Genomic DNA, 21,906 nt, shown 5'->3' with positions numbered 1-21,906 from the left:
AACAACCCGTCTTAGCACAAAAAGCATCAATACCCAGTTAGAGCAGTAAAGAAAAGCCCTCCAAGCACCTAGTACCCAGCCCCATTGCACTCGTTAGGCACTACAAGTACTTTTTTAAGTTTAAAATAGAGCACACACAAAAAGATGGAACATGCTTTTTAGTAACATAGATCTGACTAGTAACAGGCAGCTGAATAATCTCTAGTCAGACATACTATATACTGTGATTCTAAGTAAGAGCTCCACAGCTGGGCATGGCACCGTGTGCCTGTCTGCCCAGCCTGTTGGAGGCTAAGGTGGGAAGACTGCTTGAGCTTGAGGCTAGCCCAGGTAACACAGAAGACCCTGTCTCTTAAGAAACAAAAGGCAGAAAAGAGTGGGGCTGGAAAGATGGCTTAACAGTTAAGAGCACTGACTGCTCTTCCAGAGGACCCGGGTTCAATTCCCAGCACCCAATGGCAGCTCACAACTGTCTGTAACTGCAGTTCCAGAGGATCTGACACCCTTACACAGACATAAATGCAGGCAAAACACTAATCAATGCTCATAAAATAAAAATAAATTATTTTTAAAAACAAACCAACATAAAAGAACTAAGAAGGAGGAAAGTACAGATTTCGTGTGGGTTTCCACATTGCAGGTAGAAAGTCTTACGGTACAAATCTGGTCTAGTTTGTAGAGCTCTACATAGTTTAAAGTTTTTTCATAGCCATGTCATTATTTCCCTCTTTGAGGAAGAGCAGTACAGTGTGGCATCTAAACGCAAAGCCAGAGAAGGAGCTCACTTCTTTCCTCTCTTTCTGTGAGCCTGAGGTCGGAAGGCTCTTTACGGGTACACCTCTAGACTGCTCCTGCACTGGCTTTTGACCAGGTCTTCTTGGAATGACAGATCTGTTCGCTGCTCTGTCTTGTGTGTTGACTTTAATATCTCTACTCATAGTCAGAGCTTGCTTGTTCCGTTGATTCTTTGGATCAAATAGCTTTTGTTCATAATCTTTTCTCGAAAATTCATCCTAAAGCAAAGAAAATTAAAATTACTTAAGCCAAAGCAAACAGCAATACTTTCACACAATAAAATATTAAAATTTATTTTTATATAAACATTGTTTAGTACTTCTAAATGCTTTAAAAATGAAGAATATTAACTTACACATAAAAAAAAACTTTCAGAAAAAATGAACACAAAAACTAAAAGACACTAGGCACAGCAGTACATGCCTACAGCTCCTACACTCAGGAGACACCACCGCAACAGACAAGCACACAAAACTGGAGAACAGTTGCCTTGCATTCCAAGATAAAAGTAATGGTTACCCTGTCTGGTCTACACTTCAAATACACAACACTTAGGAGACTTTTTGATGTCTGAAGACACGCTGTGCCCTTCATGGGTGTGAGAAAGATTCCCCTTGGAACTGACATGTCTACGCTTTAGTGACTTTGGTGAGTTTACCTAAGAGGACTCGTCAATCTGCTGTCTTGAACAGCATTGCAAGTAGAAGTTTGTTTTCCGTTTTTGCCAAATTTTCTTTCATATTTCTCATATTTCATTTATTGTCTAACAATTTGGCACAAAGGAGCCAAATAAAATTTGTAAGAATAACAAAGAGTTTAGTAAATAAAACTATGCACGCCGATAAGTAAACGTAAAGAATGTCAGTGACATTAAAAATTATAAAGCAGGTCGGGTGTGGTGACAGCACCCTTAGTCCCAGCACTCAGGAGGCAGAAGTAGGTGGACTTCATCAGTATGAGGCTAACTTAGTCTACACAGTGAGCACCAGGACAGCCAGAGCTGATCAGTTCTCAAAAAAAACAAATAACAAGCCAAAAAACACCACAAACAAAAAAATCATGTGCCGGGGGCAGTGGTGGCGCATACCTTTAATCCCAGTACTTGGGAGGCAGAGGCAGGTGAATCTGTTAGAGGCCAGCCTGGTCTACAAAGTGAGTTCCAGGCTCCAAAAGCTACACAGAGAAACCCTGTCTCGAAAAACCAAAAAGGGAAAAAAAGACTCATGAGCCAGACCTGGAGGCACATGTCTATCATCTCCACAGATCTCAAGTGCAAGGCCTTCCTAGGCTACTGTGAGTTCAAGCCTGGGAAACTCGGTCACCAATTCAGAGAGTCCACAGTGGAGGCTAGAAAGATGGTCCAGTGGTAAGAGCCCTTGATGGGCGTCTAAAGAACCTGAGCTCAGTTCCCAGCACCCAAACCGGGCAGCTCATAATCACCTGTTATTCCACATCCAGGGCACCCAACACCCTCTTTTGACCTCTGTGGGCCCCTGCACACATTTGGCATTTAGCCACATAGACGCGAACATATACACACATAAATAAACATAACTCTTTATTTTTTTTAAAAAAGTAAAAACCGCCGGGCAGTGGTGGCGCACGCCTTTAATCCCAGCACTCGGGAGGCAGAGGCAGGAGGATCTCTGAGTTCGAGGCCAGCCTGGGCTACCAAGTGAGTCCCAGGAAAGGCGCAAAGCTACACAGAGAAACCCTGTCTCGAAAAACCAAGAAAAAAAAAAAAAGTAAAAACCAAGTAAGGGATGTAGTTCAATGGGACAGTACAGGCTTAGCATGAGACAGGCCCTAGGTTCAGGCCTCAGCACTGCAAAAAAGAAACAAAACATCGTAACTGGACTTATGTATGGTAACTATTCTGAGAAAAGGCCTATCAAAAACCTGGAATTTATGCTGTATTCAGAGCAAATGACTTGATTTTCCAAGTCAGAGCAAATGACTTGATTTCATTTTTTTTCATGACATACCTGGATTTCTGCTGAAATGATTTTAATCCAGTCATCTACTTTCTTTCTGATCCTAATTTTCTCTGACATCTCCCTACAAAAAGGAAAAAGAAATGTTCTTAAATCACCTAAATATACTGAGAACAGGACCAGGATCAGATGAGTCTAGTCTAATTTTAACGCTAGTGTATAACCCTTTCTGAGAAAACAAAAAGTCACGGTGTCAGCCTTCATGAATGTTAGAAGGAAAATGTTTGTGAAGAAGAGAAGTATCAGGAGGAGGGAAAAGGAAATGGAAAATCACAATCAGTCAAACCCAGCACCTCCATGTCTATCCACAACAGGTCCCACATCTTCAGGGGCAATAACGCCCTTTCCCGAACATGAAAACACAGTAAGCACCGTGAGTGCTTAGGGAAGAAATCAGAAAGTAGACCTGTGGGGCTGGAGAGAACACTTGGGTTTGGGTCCCAGCACTCACAACCATCCCTAAGTCCAGCTCCAGCAGATCCCTCTTCTGAACTCTATGGGCTCTGGGCACACACATGGTTTATACACATACATGCAGGTAAAACACTCCTACACATAAATGAATCTTTAAAACAGAAAGTTAGTAAGCAGGTCTGGCAGCTTCATAAATAGCTCTGTGATGCCCACGTCCTGTCTCACCTATTGGTGGATAAAGCATTGATAAATGAATACACAGCAGCTCCATCCTTTGCACGGATAATAGCTTCCAGGTTTTCTTCTAGCACTTTTTTATTGTTTTGTACTCCTCTCAAAATCTTCTCAGCATCTTTCAAGACAGATCGTGTATTCGTTGTCTGAAGCTTAACAGGATTCTGTGGAAGATCTGAAAACTTCAAGATAACTGGGGACTGTTTTACCTTAAAAGAAAGCAGAAGGCAGAAAACTGACTATGTTAAACTCACATTGATCTTACTCTAAAGAAGGAAGGCTGGAGAACAGGCACAGCAGTTAGGAGGCCCACTGCTCTTCCAGGACCAGGGCTCATTTGCCGGCACTCCATCGGGGGTTCGCCAGCACCTGTGACTCCGGGTCCAGGACCTAACACACTCTTCTGGCTTCCTTGGGCACTCACACACATCTGGCATATGTGCGCCCCCACACACATATACATAAAAAAATAAGTATTTAATGCAAAGAAGAGCTAGCTAGTACATTGTTGTGACCACACACTAGAATCAACATAGTCTATCTAGGGTTCAGTTTGTCCATATGAAAAGTTACTGTACACTTGGGATTCTTTGGTTTGTTTTCCACATAAAGAAATTATTACAAATATTATATGCAATACAGACAGGAAATCCAGAGCAGTGCCAGGTCACCTGACCATCAATGAAAGCTCTACTGGTGAAGAGAGCAGAACAAAATCAAGAGTGAGCTGCTCCAGACACAGTGGACGGACAGACAAGCTGTCCACGCCCTTCACTCTGCCTTACGCTCCTTTCCTAGCCAGAAAGGCAGGGCAGGTGTGGCGGCAGACTGCCATCACAGATCCCTGCACTCAGCAGAGAAAGGAGGATCGAGAAGTTTGAAGCCAATCCGGTTTAAAGGCAACTCCTAGGTCATCAAGAGCTATGTACTAAAATGACCTCAAAAGAACAAAAGAAAGAAAAAAGGTTGGAAAATAGGAAATGGTCAGTGGCACAGGTCTGGCCAGAGTGCTAAGAAGAAATCATTTTAGTAAAGACTTCTGAAAATTATTTTGTAAAGAGAACAGATCTGACTGCCATGTTTTCAATGCTTTATTTTCATCCTTCTTTCTGATTTCTGTTTTTATGATTTTTTTATTCTGTTTGCTTGCATTATTATTGCATTTTACTAGATGTATATTCATACACACTACAGTACACATTATCTGTTTGTTTTTGAGACAGAATCTGCAGGTCAGGATGACCTTGAACTTCTGATTCTCTTGCATCTACCCCCACAGTGCTGGGATTGCAAGCATGTGCCAACATGCCCAACTGCATCCAGCTTCAGGCATGCCAGGCAACCATTCTGCCTAACGGATGTACATCCCTAGCTCTTCCTAATCTTTACCTTATGACCATGGATTTGAACACTAGTCCTACTTTACCTGGAGCAGGTCATTTGTCTGTTTCTTCTTCTGGCCGAGATCATGAACATCATCATTATACTTTTGCATAGCTACTTCAGCTGTTCCTAGCTCTTCAGAGGAAGGAAACGTTCTCTGTGAACGTAGAGTTTCAATGCTACAAAAGATAAGAAAAAAAGTCCTAAGTTGACATAAACTCAGTAAGCATTTTCTACACATGGCTTTCTGCCTGCATGGGTACCTGTGCACCACAGGGTGCCTGGTGCCTCGGGGGTTGGGAGAGTATTTCATCTCCTGGACTTGGAGCTACAGGCAGCTGTGAGCCGCCATGTGGGTGCTTGGAACTGAACTCAGGTCCTCTGTGAGAGCAGCCAGTGCTCTTAACCACTGAGCCAGCTTTCTAGTGCAGAAAACATCTGATGACATGAATCTCTGACACACTCTGAGGTGTGCATTACTAAATAGTATTGTATTAAAATAATACCATAAATTAATCAGTTATATTATAAACACAATAAAGAAAATTTTGACCAGAAATACATATGTGCATCAGGGAAAAAAGCAGAAAATGGTCTGCTTCCAAGAAGCCAAGATCCAGATGCACTTACAGAACAGTGGAGAAGGAGCGTTTGAAGCACTTTTTCCTTTCAAAACTCTAGAAATGAAAGGGCTACAACAACCTGAGGAGAATTTATCAAAGCAAAACAGGCGATTCTGAGTCAGAGGAGCAAGCTGTACACATGTGGTTTTTTAAAACAGGGTCTAACTATCTAGCTCTGGCTATCCTGGAACTCTCGCTATGGAGATCAGGCTGGCCTTGAACTCACAGAGATCCACCAGCCCCTGCCCGGGTGCTGGGATTAATTGTGTGTACCTCCATTTCCAACTTACACATTTGTTTTAAACTCACCCATTCTTAAGAGTCCTTTCCCAACTTTGTAGCTGTGAAAACAATTAATTCCAACCCACAGAAAAGAGAAAAACAGGTCTGGAGTTTCTGTGGGGGTCGGCCATCCAGTTTACAGAGTTTACCATTGTATAGCCAATCACAATGAACTGAAAGTTGTGCAGCTTTCCTCAGGGTGTTCTGAACAACAGAGACAACTGTGTGATACCCCAGCCACCACAAATAGCTCAGTGACAGCAACTGAAGCAGACAAGACTGTGGCCAGTAAACATTTTCAATCTAGGTAATGAGACATCCTATTGAAGCACTGATAAGTTCACCAGATTTCTGGGGCTCTGGAGGACCCTGTGCTCACAGAGGCTGTGCTTGCCCAGGAAAGACCAAAGGAGATCTGAGCCTCTCACAGGTGGCTGACTGGGATGCTCTGCACAAGCAGGAAGAGAACACACACTTAACAAAGTAGGACAATCTGTTTCACAGCATTAACAGTCTAAACTAACAAAGTCAACACTTGAGTGTGTTCACAAGACAAAGAATTCAGAATCCAGACTTGGTCCAGCGAAGTCACTAATCCACCAGCATCGACCAGAGTAACCTGCAAACAATATTCCTGGAAGACTCCGAGTCACTGTACTATTTCTTTTTGTGGTTGGTTGGTTGGTTGGTTGGTTGGTTGGTTGGTTGGGTTGAGACAAGGTTTCTCTGTGTAGCCCTGGCTGCCCTAGAACAAACTCCGTAGACAAGGCTGACCTCGAACTCAGAGATCCGCCTGCCTCTGCCTCCTGAGTGCTGGGATTAAAGGCGTCCGCCGCCCCCGCCGCCACTACCACCACCGCCGCCACCACCTGGCCACTGTACTATTTCAATTACTCAGTTTTCATTTTAAAAAATGAATAAATTTAAAAAATATGTATGTATGTGTGTGTGTGTGTGTATATACATACATAAATATATATATACATATATACATATATATATATACATATATACACACACACATATATATATATCTCATAAAGCAATAGGAAATCAGAGGCCAGACATGGGAATATAGTTTGTTGTTGAGAAGGCCCACACATTGGACTTACCAGAAAGAGTCTACTAAAATAAACTTTTCCTTTCTTTTTCAGGCAGGCTGAGCATAGGGTACCATGAATGCTAGGCAAGGTGCTCTATAACTGAGCTATTTACTGCTTATTTTATATTTTTTATTTTGAGACATGGTTCCACTAATTTGCCCAGGCTGGCCTTGAATTCATTCTAGCTTAGGCAAACCCTGAATTTGTGACTCGGGTTCCTAACAGCTAGGATAATAGGCCTGTACTATTTAATGCCCAGAATATTAAGGATGAACTCTAAAGCCAGGTGGTGGTGGCACATGCTTTTAATCCTAGCACTTGGGAGGCAGCAGAAGGCAGCTCTTGTGAGTTCAAGGGCAGCCTGGTCTACAGAGGGAGTTCCAGGACAGCCAGACTACACAGAGAAAACCCTGTCTCAAAAAGGAAAAAAAAACAAAAGCAAAAAAAAAAACCCTCTAGACAAATATTAAGTTAAAAAAAAAAAAAAAAAAAAAAAAACCAGAAGAAAAGAGAAATTCTGCAGGTGAAAGTCCAGTAACTAAAATGCCTTTGAACATGTCACAGTGTAGCCCAATCTGGCCTTGAACTAAAGACCTTCAGCTTCTTACTGCTAGGATTACAGGTGTACACCACTATGCTCAACTTCAAATGTAAAGTTAGTTACTAGGGGCCTTGTGGTGGTCAGGATGAAAATGGCTCACAGGAAGCAGCACTATTAGGAGGTGTGGCCTAGTTGGAGGAAGGTCCCTGGGGCTTCAAGGTTTCAGAAGCTCAAGACTGGCCCGTGTCACTCTCTCTTCCTGCTGCCTGCAGATCCGGGGGTAGAACTCTCAGTTACCTCTCCAGCACCATGTCTGCCTGCACGCCACCATGCTTCCTGTCATGATGATAATGGACTAAACCTCTGGACTGTAAGCCAGCCCCCATGAAATGTTTTCCTTTACAAGAGTTGGTGTGGTCCTGTGTCTCGTCACAGCAATAGAACCCTAAGACAGGCCTTAGTCTGCCATCTGGATCAGAAGAATCAACAGTTCTAAAGATGGGCTAACTGAGGTTTCTGGATGGCAGCACGTGCTATCAGGAAACTGGCTGCTGGAGTAAGATCAAGTGTCTGAAGATGGGCCTAAGCTAGCCAACACCGTCAGAGCTCTGCCCTGGAGAACTCATGACAGTCCGTTTGGCTCCAGGATGTTATAAACCGGACAGGTCTATAAACATCTGTCATTATTCCAATCCTCCTCCTCCTCCTCCTCCTCTTCCTCCTCCTCTTTTGGTTCCACCGAGACACAACACACTTCTCCAGGATGATAACGGATTTCTTGATTTAGCATGGAAATTCTGTTTATGCAGATGGTACTAGAGTCCTCAGAGGCCATCTGCAATGAAGAAAATCTCAGGCACAGTTGCAGGCCTGCTTTCCATAGCAAACAGGGTCCCAATACAAAAGACTGGCAGTTCTCTGTCCCTGCTCTAGGTGTGAACGGATGGATGGGAAGCACACAGTACCCAGAGAGGTCATCAGTGGTGAGAACAAGATTCAGAAGGGTCTCACAAGCCTTAACAATAAGCCCAGGCTGCCTCTGACTGACTGGAGGAGGACGCAGTCCAGACTGAGATGAGTCTGGTACCCCTGCTTCGGTGACATTCTTTTGTCACCTTTTCCTTGCTTCCCTATCTGATATGTCTACACTTGACCAAAAGACTCTAGACGTGGCCAGGTGTGGTGGTGCAGGCCTTTAATCCCAGCACTTGTGAGGCAGAGACACAAGATCACCTCAGCTCAAGGCCAGCCTGGCCTACAGAGCAAGTTCCAGGACAGTCAGGACCAGAGACCCTGTCTCAGAAAACAAACACACACACACAAGAGAGAGAGAGAGAGAGAGAGAGAGAGAGAGAGACAGAGACAGAGACAGAGACAGAGACAGAGAGAGAGACAGACAGAGAGAGAGAGAGAGAGAGAGAGAGCAACAGAGACCCCAGAAGTACTAGATTCAAAAACAAGATGGTATTCTGAAGTGTAAACACAGAGGGTTTAAAAAAAAAATGCTAAAAATTAGAAAGAAAATTGAACAGAGCCTCAGAGACATAGAACACCATCAAGCATGCCAATGAGTCCTAGTAGAATCCTAGAAGGGCAGGTGAGGTCACGATACAGTTTAACTATATAAAGAAATAACAGCCCTAAACTCTCCCAGTTTAATGGGAATTAATCTAGTCACTTAAGAAGCTCAACAAACCGCAAGCAGGACAGACTCACAGATAAGCCATCCCTAACTAATTCCTAACTAGAGAGCGTCATGGTAGGTTGAATAGGCCAGACTCAGAAAGACAATGAACATGTTTTCTCTCATATAAAAACCTTTAGATTTCATGTGCGTGCGTGCGTGCGTGCGTGCATGCGTGTGCTGAAACAGGACGGGAGCCATTAGAGGCGGGGAAGAACTGAAGTGCAGACAAAGGAGACAGCAGTGGACTGATGCACACAGAAGGGAGGGCTATGAGAGGAAGGCGGCCAGCCAAAGGGAAACGGGAGTGGGGAAGGAAGGAACGGCTAAGAACCAACTATACCAACATCTACGTACGACCATGCTACATGACACCTATTGCTTCATAACTTAAAAAGGAACCACAAAAACCACACTACAGTCCACTTGTCAAAAGTACATCAAAGAGAGACTCTTCCAAGTGACAAAAGAAGAGTTGCCTGGTGGCAGGCAGGGAGTCCTCCACAAGATGGCTCCTGGATTCTCACCAGGACGCCACAATCGAAAAGGCAAACAAATGCCAACACTCCGGGGTTTGGAGGGGCAGTCAAAAATTCTAGAAAAATTAAATACCCAGCCGGGCGGCGGTGTCGCACGCCTTTAATCCCAGCACTCGGAAGGCAGAGGCAGGTGGATCTCTGTGAGTTCGAGGCCAGCCTGGGCTACCAAGTGAGCTCCAGGAAAGGCGCAAAGCTACACAGAGAAACCCTGTCTCGAAAAACCAAAAAAGAAAAAGAAAAATTAAATACCCTTTAAAAGTGAGAGTAAGGACACCAGATAGAGGCATGCAAAGGAGGGTAGACCTCCACAAACCAAGGAAGGATGACTCAGAAGTCAGGCCTGTTTCCACCCTTATTTGGGACTTACAGCTCTGTTCTAGAGCAATAATAATAATACTAGTAGTAATAATAAAGAAGCTAAAGATGATCCCAGATAAACAAAAATAGAGCAAATTCCTTACTATCAGAGATAACCTACAAAGAAAGAAGAGGCTCTTTCATGGTGGAACAAAAAGTCACTAGACTCTAATGTGACCTATTCGAAGAAATAGAGTACCAGGAAAGGTAAATTATGTGGCGGTATTGTGTTCCCCAAAATATTGTGTACCTTAATAAACTTATCTGGGATCAGAGAACAGAAAAGCCACTAGTTAAGCAGATAAATAACCTTTAATCCTAGCATTCCAGAGACAGAGATCCATCTGGGATCTCTGTGAGTTCAAGGCCACATTGGAAACAGCCAGGCGTGGTGACTCACACCTTTAATCCCAGAAAGCGAGCCTTTAATCCTAAGGAGTGATGGTAGAAAGCAGAAAGTATATAAGGCGTGAGGACCAGAAACTAGGATCATTTGGCTGGTTAAGCTTTTGGCTGGTTAAGCTTCAGGCTTTCGAGCAGCAGTTCAGCTGAGAGCCATTGGGATGAGGACACAGAAGCTTCCAGTCTGAGGAAACAAGACCAGCTGAGGATATGGCGAGGTGAGGTAACTGTGGCTTATTCTGTCTCTCTGACCATCCAGTATTCACCCCAATAGCTGGCCTCGGGTTTGATTTTATTAATAAGAACTTTTAAGATTCCTGCTACAAAACTATAAAGGCGAGTGTTAAAAATACCTGCATCAGCAAGGTCTTGTGACCCATCCCCTTCACTACAGCAGTAGAAAGCAGAGACAGACAGACTTCTGGAAGTTTGAGGCCAGCCTGGTCTACGGAGAGCTCTAGGCCAGCCAGGGCTGCACAGTGAGACCCTGTCTCAAAAACCAAACAAACAAATCTGTACTTCTGTAACTTTTCTTCTGTTTTAAAAGTCAGCTGTATGGGGACCAGAGAACTAGCTCAGCAGTTTAGAGAACTTGCTGCTTTTGCAGAGGACCCAGGCTTGGTCCCCAAAACCCAGGTGGCCCAAATCTACCTTTAACTTAAAGTTCCAGGGAATCTGCCACCCTCTTCTGGCAAAAAAAAAAAAGACAGTTGCATGGAGTAGTTATCAAGCTGCATAACTGGACTCATAAAAATAAACTTTTTTCTGATTATACAGGGGAAGGAAAGGGAAGAAATTTTCACTATGCAGAAATTAAATGGGTACAATCTGAATGAGGTCATTTTAAATTAGTACGTCCATTACAATCTCTAGGGCAACCACTAAGAAAGCAAACAGATGGAGCAAAGGCAAGGACAGAGAATGAAAGTGGTGTACTGGGAGGCACCTAATACAAAAGCAGGCACTCACGTGGAAGCCACACAGCAATATGACAAAGACATTACACAAGTTAAAACCCTGCGGTATTTCCAAGTAAGACACTCAGATTGTGGCTCTTTACGGTCCCCTTACTGCAGTTCTATCACATCAGAGTTAATATTATTATGGCTGGTTACTTGATCTTAACCTTTTTAACTATTTGTCAGGGCAGGAGGTTGACCCAGGGCTTCATGCATACCGAACAAGTCTTCTCCTGTCACTAAGCTGGACATCCGGCCTCAAAGCAAGCTGTATGCAAAATTTCAAACATACTCAAGAAGAGAAAAGGAGTACAAGGAACTCTTTACGAAGCATTATTCTCAAAGTTACCTTCATTCACTCTACATCCCCACCCCACGTTCTCCTCCTACCACCACAGTAAGGCTACATATCATGCTACCAGAATCTGCCCCGTTAGAAATTGACAACCTATGTTTCTAAGTCAAATACTTTAAAAAGCAAATGCAGAATTCTGAACAAAGCTCTCTCTAGTCCAACCAGTGCCAATCTTTTGTTTTTACCTGTCTCTTTTCTCGGAATTCCATCCTGGTTTTGACCTGGCTAGCGAGGTTACGTTTGATGATTCACATTTTCTCGTCAAAGAATCATTACTACTCAATATCTGTTCCAACAGTCTTACGTTTCCTAAAGCAGAAAAAATATGTATCATTTTCCAAATCAGTTCATGTCTCCTTTATATTTCATCTCGTGTGCATTAGCACTCTAGCCTAAACTAGGTTCTCACGATGACCATCTACTCAACCTGTTCTGCAACCACTGTGGTTCTTTTGCACGGATTCCCGAAATTCTGCGTTGGAAACCCTAATTCTCAAAGTTACATATTAATGGTATTGGAAACGTGGAGTCTTCCTGCTGTGACAGGCTCATACAGGTTCTGTTCTCATGAGCGGATTAGTGGGTTATCGAAGGAGGAACTGGGTTATAAAACAGCTTTCTCTGGCTAGCTTGCTTCCTTGCCATGTGATGACTCTCACCATACCACTACCCAGCAGAGGTCAGCACAGGAAGATGCCACCCACTGTCATACTTTTAAACTTCTGGAATACTGAACAAAATAAACCTCTTTTCTTTATAAATTACCTAACCTGTGGGGTTCAGTTATTGCACCTAAAAATAAACCAAGACAACAATATAGATGTAAATATACTCATCAAGTAAGACAAAATATTTTCATCTTATTAAAAACTAGAGTTGTAAGAATTGGATTAATGTAAGTAAAATGACTAAATGTTTCTCTATCAGAGAGTAAGGTTTTTGGTTTGGTTTGTTTTTTTTTTGAGATAAGGCTCCTCTGTGTAACAGCCCTGGCTGTCCTGGATCTCACTCTGTAGACCAGGATGGCCTCGAACTCAGAGATCCCCCTGCCTCTACCTCCCAAGTACTGCGATTAAAGGCATGCACCACCACTGCCTGGCTAAGTTATAGAACCTTTAAGAGACAACCCAGCTGGAGTCACTAGGGGTCAAGCTTTGGGGTTGCACAGCCTGGACTCTCCCCGTCCGATGTCAGCTTCTGACTGTAGACTGTAGAATGTGCCCCTTCTCACACCGTGGGCTAAAATAAACACTGCTTCCTTAGGCTGCTCCCTGTCAGCATGTGGTCACAGCATCAAGAAAAATAACTAATACAAAGGCAGATACTCATCCTAACTGGTGTCCTACCTTTAGGACTTGGCATTTCCATATTTTCTTTTTCTTCTGTAGGGTTTCCCCTCTTTGATGTTCGGCCGTCCCTTGAGACAGGGACAGGAGCAAACCTGCGGGGCGCTGGTGTCTCTAGAGGAGATCTCCGCCCGTCAGAATCTCTATCTTCAACTCCTCTTAAAGGCACTGCAACAGAAAGGAAGGAAGTAATTAACAGACTTGTGGTGTCTCTAGAGGAGATCTCCGCCCGTTAGAATCTCTATCTTCAACTCCTCTGAAAGGCACTGCAACAGAAAGGAAGGAAGTAATTAACAGACTTGTGGTGTCTCTAGAGGAGATCTCTGCCCGTCAGAATCTGTCTCTTCAACTCCTCTTAAAGGCACTGCAACAGAAAGGAAGTAATTAACAGACTTGTGGTGTCTCTAGAGGAGATCTCCGCCCGTCAGAATCTCTATCTTCAACTCCTCTGAAAGGCACTGCAACAGAAAGGAAGGAAGTAATTAACAGACTTGTGGTGTCTCTAGAGGAGATCTCTGCCCGTCAGAATCTGTCTCTTCAACTCCTCTTAAAGGCACTGCAACAGAAAGGAAGGACATCATTAAAACAGACTTGTGGTGTCTCTAGTGATAAAGTGCTTGCCTAGCATTCATAAGGCCCTGGGTTCAGCACCTAAGCACCATACATACATATATACAAAAGTAATAATCACAATAATAAAGAGAAATTGAACTTCAAAAACCTTTTTTATCTGATGGCAGAGTTTAAGGACAGCCTGTTCTATGTAGAGAGTTCGGGATAGCCAGATACACAGTATGACACTGTTTCAAAAATTAATTTTAGTTAATTAAAAAAATAACTTTTTTGAGCACAACTGGTAAGATACTTGCCTTGCATGGCGCCCTGAGTTCAATCTCCAGAACCCACATTAAAAAAAAAAAAAGTGTGGGGGCATGTGCTCCAGAGGAGAGACAATGGATCCCTGGAGCTCTCAAAAGAGCAAACCTTTCTTTTTTGTCAAGTTGCAGGTCAGTGAGAAACCCTGGAGCTGGGCATGGCGGTGCATTATGCATCATGGTGCCTGCCTTTAATGGCAGCACTCTGAAGTGGTGGACCTCTCTGAGCCCAAGGCCAGCCTTGTGTACACAGCAAACTCCAGGACAGCAAGGAATATTGCACTGAGAGACCCTGTCTCCAAGAAAGAAACACTTCATCCTCACTAGAAATCAAAAGAAATAAAAACTAAATGTTTTCTAGATAAGAATCAGTGTGATAATATTTGAGTATTGTCCAAGCTGTAGTGAAAATGGCATCGCTAGACACTTCCCAAAAAAATACTTATTTTACTTATGTATGAGTGTTTAGCCTGTCCTTACAGGCACTGGGTATGTGGTCTGGTGCCTGTGTGCCAGAAAAGAGCACTGGATCTTCTAGAACTGAAGTTATGAATGGATGTGAGCCACCATCTGGGTGCTGGGAGTTGAACTTGGGTCCTCTGCAATAGCAGGAGGTGCTGTGTGTGTGTGTGTGTGTGTGTGTGTGTGTGTGTGTGTGTGTATTTTATTGTTAATGTGCATTGATGTTTTAGCTGCATGTACGTCACAAGCATGCCGTGCCCGGGAGGCCAGAAGAGGGCACTGGATTCCCTGTACTGGGGCAGTTGTAAGCGGCCACATCACTGCTCTGAAACAAACCTGGGTCTTCTCTAAGAACAGCCAGGGCTCTTAATCACTGAGCCATCACTCTGACCCCACCAGCCACTTTCAATGGCAATGAAAACTGATAAAGTACCTGGCAATATCTTATGACCTAATAATCTCACTCCTAGGAATTTACCCTAAAGAAGTAAGATTAAGAAAGAAAATGTTAACCCAGCACTGTGAAGCGAGGCGGGAGAGGCACCGCCAGATCCAGCCAGTCTGCGCTACAATACAAAACCCCTCCTCAAGAACAAAATCACTCCTAAGACTACCACCGTGGGTAAGGGTCTACCGTGTTCATTTGTACTCGCCCGAGGTTTCTTCTGACAAATCAGGGAAATCAGTGACCACACAGCTTCTCAGACGAAAGAATCACTACAAGCATTCCAATTCTAGATCAGCCAAATTTTTCTTTTCTTTTTTTCTTTTTTTGAGTCAGGGTTTCTCTGTGTAGCCCTGGCTGTCCTGCAACTTGCTCTGTAGACCAGGCTAACCTCAAACTCACAGAGATCCACCTGCCTCTGCCTCTCAAATGCTGGGATTAAAGATATGTGTACCACCACCCAGCAATAAGTAGGTTTTTTTTCCCTAAATTTCTAAATTTCTGATAATTTTTCAAGTTATCAATTGAAGTCATAAATTAGGAATTATTATGATTCATAACTTAAATAACCTTCAAAATAACCTAAAATTTATTTGATCCAAAAAAAGATACAAAACCAAGACTTCCAAAAATAAATTTTACTTCTGAAACAAAGTGTCCTACCACTTTACAAGCAAATTTTCACCTCTTACAAATGAAACATCCCCAGCTAGCACATTTTATTCACAAGAAACTAAGTATTTTACCTTGTTTAGAAACAAATGTGTTATGCGAAGAAACACTGCTACCAAGATTAGGATGTCCTGGTTTCCCAGAATGCTTCTCCACTGCTCTGGAAGGGGACATGCCAACGAGTTGAAGACTGTTAGCCTTGAGTGCAGCACCAATAAAATGGGTCTAGAAGAAATACAATTATTTTATTCATCTCTAATTATTTTACATATAATTTGATGATATAAAGTGACAAGATTCATTGAGATTTATTAGCAGAATTAAAAATGGCTTCTTACATTTAACATACATTGAAAATGTGGTATACTTACACATATGTGCAAGCAAAACACTCACACATAAAAATAAAAATAACTTTAAGATATATATATTAACAAATAAAGCTGATTTCAGAAGAAAGTTTTATGGCATATCAAAAAATACTAAACAATGCTGGGCTGCAGTGGCGCACGCCTTTAATCCCAGCAGTGGGGAGGCAGAGCCAGGAAGATCTCTGTGAGTTCAAGGCCAGCCTGGCCTACAGAGTGAGATATAGGACAGGCACCAAAACTACAGAAAAACACTGTCTTGAAAAAACCAAAACAAAACAAAAACCAAAAAAAAAAAAAAACTATTCAGTTTTATAGAACTCATAAAAGTGTATTGAGATCCCTCTAAATAAAGCAGATTGGGATAGACTCAACTACTTAATTTCATTAAGCATTTATTAAATAATGTACCTCATAGGTCATCAAGACTTCAACTTTATCTATAATTGCAAGTTATAGAGATAGACATAGGGAGTTCAGGGCAGACAGGGCTACACAGTAAGACTGTCTTTAAAAAACAGAATCAACAAAAATAATGTAAGCCTTATTCTTTTTTGATGAGAGGGAGAAACTGTTTTTAAGCAAAGAGGTCAAGGTCCAGAGAAGTAAAGCTATTCACAGGAGAGGGCCCAGCAGTCTGACTAAGTCACCCCAGCTTCCAAGTAGATAATGTACCACACACTCAATCCACACGTGGAGGACTTCCGAAAACTTTACTTGCATGCCTACGATCATGTAAATAAAGTATTTTTAATCTCATGAAAACTTTAAGATAAGCCCCACTAAGAAGTTTTGAGAAGAGGGCTGGAGAGATGGCTCAGTGGTTAAAAGCACAGACTACTCTTCCAGAGAACCCAGGTTCAATTCCCAGCAACCACATGGTAGCTCACACCTGTCAATAACTTCAGGTCTAGGGCATCTGGCAAAACACCAATGAACATAAAATAAAAATAAGTTTAAAAAAAAAAGTAGTCTCGAGAAATGGGAATGTAGAAACAAAAATCTTGAAAGGAAAGCTTATTTAAGTGTTTACTTTGTGATAATATACTAACAGAATAAACTTATCTTCTGAATGCAACATTTTGATATAATTTTTAAAACGTCGAAAGTGTGCAATTAAAAAGAAATGAGGGGCTGCAGAGATGGTTTGGTGGTTAGCGCTTTCCTACAAGCGCAAGGACAAAGTTCAGATTCCCAGAACCCAAGTAAAGACTGAACTCCAACCTGGAGGAGGAAATCAGGTCCCCAGGGCAAGCTGGCTAAAAGACCGCTGTATGAATGAGCTCTGAGTCTGATCTGAGAGACCATGCTTAAAGGATCGGGTGGAAGACTGATGGAGGGTGATTCTCAATATCAACCCCAGCACATGCACACATACCTACACAGGTGCCCTCACACACGCAACACACATGCAACACACAAATGAACATGTAAAAAGAAATGCAAATTTACAGTGGCTATAGATTGCTATTTAAAAAAATGTTTTGGAGTTGGGTAGTGTCACAAAACTTGGAAATTCAAAATAAATAATAGCTATTTGTGAAGCTAGTTCTTTTTTTATAATACCTCAATATATCATATTCAAAAGGCATTACAATATTTATTCTTTTAATAAATTAAATGCAGGAGCAAATACACACAGTAGGTAGTTCCGTCCCTGGGAGCGTCAGAGCCATGAGAAATCTTTCCACAACACCCAAGAGCTACCACAGATCTGCTCTCCCACAGTCCCCAGGGTGTCCAAGTCTCTGTACTTTTATAAAGCTCTCCAAGTGACTACAGTGCATAGTCACAAGCTAGAGATTGCTGATGTAAACAAATCACTGTTTTAAAAATGATGTTACTGGGCTGGGGGTGGCTCAGTCGGTAAAGGGCTTGGCCTGCAGGCATGAAGACCTCAGTTTAGATCCCTAGCTCCATGTGTGGAACCAAAATAAGACCAAAATGCTCTCACCCCAAAACTAAAGGCCTAAGACTGCTCCTTTTAGCTACAGGCCATAAGTTACTGGAACAGGCCAGAAGTTACTGAGACCAGTCAGTTCAGATTCCAGAAACCAGGAAGTGTAAAAGTACAGAGCCACAAGATAGTCACGAGGTAATGCCTGCCAGACTATGGAATGTCCTCTCCCTGGTTTCCAGGGTAACTGACCATAAAAATGCCCCCACCTGAGGGCAGCCAATGAGAAATGGTGGCGGGCAACCACTCCCTTAGAAGTAATTTCTACAAGTCCCTAGAAGCGAGCCAATCAGAATTGTACCTGTACTAGCACCCCTAAATGATGTAACCTTGTGACTTTTCCCTTTAAAAACTGAGCTTGCAGACAGGTGGGCGCTTCCTCCAGCCTCCACTGCGTTGGATGTATTGGACGAAGTCCCTGCCTAGGCTTGTATTGCATTTGGATATCCAGAATTAAACCTTGCTTTTGCATTCCGGCATGCTCGTCTTTGGTGGTCTCTCTGGGGGTCACGATCTGGGCACAACACATGTAAAAGGCCGGCACAGCAGTCAGGTCTGCAGACTCAGGACTAGGAGGGGGGGATCAGAGACAGGTGCATCCTGGCACTTGCTGACCATTCACTCCAGCCAAACAGGTGACCTCGGCATTTGATACTTTGTCTCAAAAAAGAAGGCAGATGGTAACTAAGCAAGACATCTACACTAACCTCTGGCCTCCACAGGAATGAACACACACACACACACACACACACAGCACCAATGACATGTAACCTAGAACATGTCAAGTATCCACATGGAGTAAAGAATGATGAGCAAGCCAATCGTGACTTCAGAAATCACTGTCACTGCCGGGCGGTGGTGGCGCACGCCTTTAACCCCAGTACTCGGGAGGCAGAGGCAGGTGGATCTCTGTGAGTTCGAGGCCAGCCTGGGCTACCAAGTGAGCTCCAGGAAAGGCGCAAAGCTACACAAGAGAAACCCTGTCTCGAAAAACCAAAAAAAAAAAAAAAAAAAAGAAATCACTGTCACGACCTAGTCAGCTATTACAACTGTCAGTTACTATTAACTTAAAGATGCAAGTTCAAAGGATCGTGGCCTGTGCACTGGTTTATCACACACACCTGGATATCCATCTGTTGTTGCTGCAGTTTTTCAAGGTGTCTGATGTGCTGCTCCATAAATACATTCATTTGCTTCTCGTGATCATGGCACTGTGATTTCTCTTGCTTACTCTGAATGCTTGTTTGGTGCTCTGCCACCCGCTGTAACTGTTTATCAGTCTCCTGTAACTTACTAAGTAATTCTGCAACAGAATTAACCTTTGCTTCCAAATCACTCTGTACCTAAAATAAAGATCAAAATAGTATTTCTATAGAAAGACATAAAAGATGTGTTCAAGTCCTAGAAAGGTTACTTACAGCAACTGGTACTGTATTAAACTTGAGCCTCTGCTCACAAGATTTCTCATGATTCAATGCCTTTGTTTTTAGTCACAAAATTAAAAGGCAAAATGGAGCAATCCTAAGGGGTGTTTCCTTTCATAAACTATACATACACTATACATAAACTATACATACATCTGTATGTGGCACACACGTATACCCACACCAAATCTGCCAGATTTTATAATGCCAGAAAAACCAATTCTTAAATGAAAGTTAAAGAGAAGGAAACAGCAAACACATTATGACATGGAGGGCTAGGCAAAGCCGTGAGCAGTACTGACATACTCAGCTGTGACAAGAACCAAGGCCGCGGGCCCGTGAGAAACTGGTAAAGCCTTTTCCCATAAGGATCGGGCTCAGAATTGGCAAAGCCTTTGTCCTCTGACCCAAATGTGAGTGTTCACAGGGATTAATCAGTGTGTATTAAGACTAGGAACTAGGCTGAACGACATGGCTCACGCCTTTAATCCCAGCACTCAGGAGGCAGAGGCAGGCGGATCTCTGTGAGTTCGAGGCCAGCCTGGTCTACAAAGTGAGTTCCAGGACAGCCAGGGCTGTTAAACAGAGAAACTTTATCTCAAAAAAAAAAAAAAAAAGACTAGGAACTAGCTGGGTGTGGTGGCCGATGCCTTTAATCCCAGCACTCAGAAGTCAAAGGCAGGGGGATCTCTCTGAGTTCAAGGCCAGCCTGGTCTACAAAGTGAGCTCCAGGACAGCCAGGGCTGCACAAAGAAACCCCGCCTTAGAAAACAAAAACAAGAAAAGACTAGCAACTGTGGCTTCCTCCTGGATGTTCACAGCCTGAGACTGGGGTCCTACAAATACTCCCTAGAGACGAGCTAAGCCCTCCTCCTGGGCTGTGCATCGTTAACATGCTGAGGTTGCAGGCTGTGGAGGAGGTACGTGTGGCTCCGTCAGAACACCCACGTTCCTGACCCCCAGCTTTTCTGTCTATCTGTGTGTCTGTGTGTCTGTCCTTTCTTCACTCTTTTCCAGCCCTACTCAGGGCTCCAGACCCAGGCTGTGCAATGCAGTCCTGCAATCACAGAAGGATCTGCAGTTCAAGTCCAGACAGGAGGACCCGTCTCAAGAAAGAACAACGTCGGGACGCAGCCCAGTTCGTGTGCTTGCCTAACATTCAGGAGGCCTTGGGTTTGACCACTAGCACTGCATAAGCCAGGCATGATGGTGCACCTCTGCAACGCAGAACTTGAAGGGAGGAGAAGAATCTGAAATTAAAGCTCTTCCATGGCTACACAGCGAAGTACAGATCAGCCTGGGATCCATGAAACTGTCTCAGAACACACACACACACACACCAGGACAGCTCTCCAGACTTCTCTAATGTAAGGCTGTAGGCCGCCAGCTGTGAATCCACATCTTGACTCTGCTGTCCATTCACTCTAAAGCCTTATGCCCAGCCTGACCTATTTCGTTTCCCCTTACAAACTGACTGGCTAGTCATATACGATAAGGTCCCGTACAATCCTCTGGTTCATTCAGGACAGCAGGTCTAGCAGTACAGCTCAGTGTGAGAACCGCATAAGGACCCTGGGCTTGATTCTCAGAGAATGAGCATCCAGAACGCGGACTTCCACTGCTACAGAGAAAAAGTCCTGGCTTCACCAGCCAACACATTCCCAAGGAGGAGATTTTCATAGCCTTGAAAATAATTCACAACCACAAATGGGAACAGCCTTTCAAAGTGGGAACAACTCGAACGTCCCTCAGTCAGACACACCATTTGGGAGTCCGTTCTGAACAGACCACCTTGGAGCAGCTCAGCGTCCAGGGCCCGGGAGAAGGAGGTACCTTTATCAATGGAGCTGCTGTTGCGATGGCGGCGGCGGTTGCTGCGGCCACAGTTGTAGCGGAGTCAATTCTATTGGGGGATGACGCAGTCTCCGGAGCAACAGCATTCTTTTCCGCACTCGTGTCTTCTAAAAGATGTACTTTCACCTCCTTAAAAACAGGCATGCTTTGAGCTCTTTAAATACAAAGATATAAAAGTTTTTCAGTAACCTACATTGAGTCATTTGAAGAAATGCCTACACGCCATAACCTGGTCATCTCCTAAAAGTGGCTTTCTTCATTTTCTTTTAAATGTTTATCTTCCTTGTAGTTACGTGCAGTGTGTGTACGTAAGAGAAGATGTGTGTGTACATGTGAGTCGGGTGCCTTTGAAAGCCTGAAGCATCAAACACGCCAGGAACTTGCACTGTGGAAGACTGAGTTGTCTGATGTGGATGCTGTGATCCAAACTCAGTCCTCTTCAAGTGCAGCAAGCATTCTTAACCACTGAGCCAGCTCTCCAGCTCCATTTCCTTGATTTTTTTTTTCTTTTTTTTAAGATCAGGGGATAGTGAAACATCTCAGCAGTTCTTCAGAAGACCCAGATTCAATTCCTAGCACCACCACATGGTGTCTCAAAACCGTCTAATTACAGTTCCAGGGGATGGATACCCCCCTCTAACCTCTGAGGGTGCCAGATATATACATGGTATGCAGACATACAATACAGACAAAACACCCATACACATAATTTTTTTCTAAAAATGATTATTAAAGTCATTTCATCAACATTATTAAGTTTAGGTCACCAAGGATTAAAGAAATAAAAAGTTATCCCTTGAAGGCAGTAATAGTATTTTTAAAAATATGACTTACACAT

General features: G+C 43.3%; 1 protein-coding gene across 6 annotated transcripts in view; it reads right to left on the bottom strand.

Moving 5' to 3' along the window:
• The window catches only part of Kiaa0586 (KIAA0586 ortholog), a 108,833-nt gene that overhangs the window by 73,514 nt on the left and 13,413 nt on the right, over positions 1-21,906 (bottom strand). For 5 of the 6 annotated variants that reach the window (XM_037210601.1, XM_037210603.1, XM_028858379.2 and 2 more), the window contains 9 exons: positions 21,048-21,222; positions 18,912-19,133; positions 15,540-15,690; positions 13,012-13,179; positions 11,851-11,974; positions 4,864-4,999; positions 3,429-3,646; positions 2,781-2,853; positions 786-1,013 (listed from right to left, as the gene is read on the bottom strand). In XM_037210601.1, the coding sequence (XP_037066496.1) occupies positions 786-1,013; positions 2,781-2,853; positions 3,429-3,646; positions 4,864-4,999; positions 11,851-11,974; positions 13,012-13,179; positions 15,540-15,690; positions 18,912-19,133; positions 21,048-21,222 (1,495 nt within the window). The remainder of the gene's footprint in view (positions 1-785; positions 1,014-2,780; positions 2,854-3,428; positions 3,647-4,863; positions 5,000-11,850; positions 11,975-13,011; positions 13,180-15,539; positions 15,691-18,911; positions 19,134-21,047; positions 21,223-21,906) is intronic. The other variant, XM_037210600.1, reaches the window with a different exon arrangement.

The sequence above is a fragment of the Peromyscus leucopus genome, chromosome 14 (assembly GCF_004664715.2).
Source record: "Peromyscus leucopus breed LL Stock chromosome 14, UCI_PerLeu_2.1, whole genome shotgun sequence".
Classification (NCBI taxonomy): Eukaryota; Metazoa; Chordata; class Mammalia; order Rodentia; family Cricetidae; genus Peromyscus; species Peromyscus leucopus.
The sequence above is the reverse complement of the archived record's forward strand: the minus strand, read 5'-3'. Positions and strand labels throughout refer to the sequence as shown.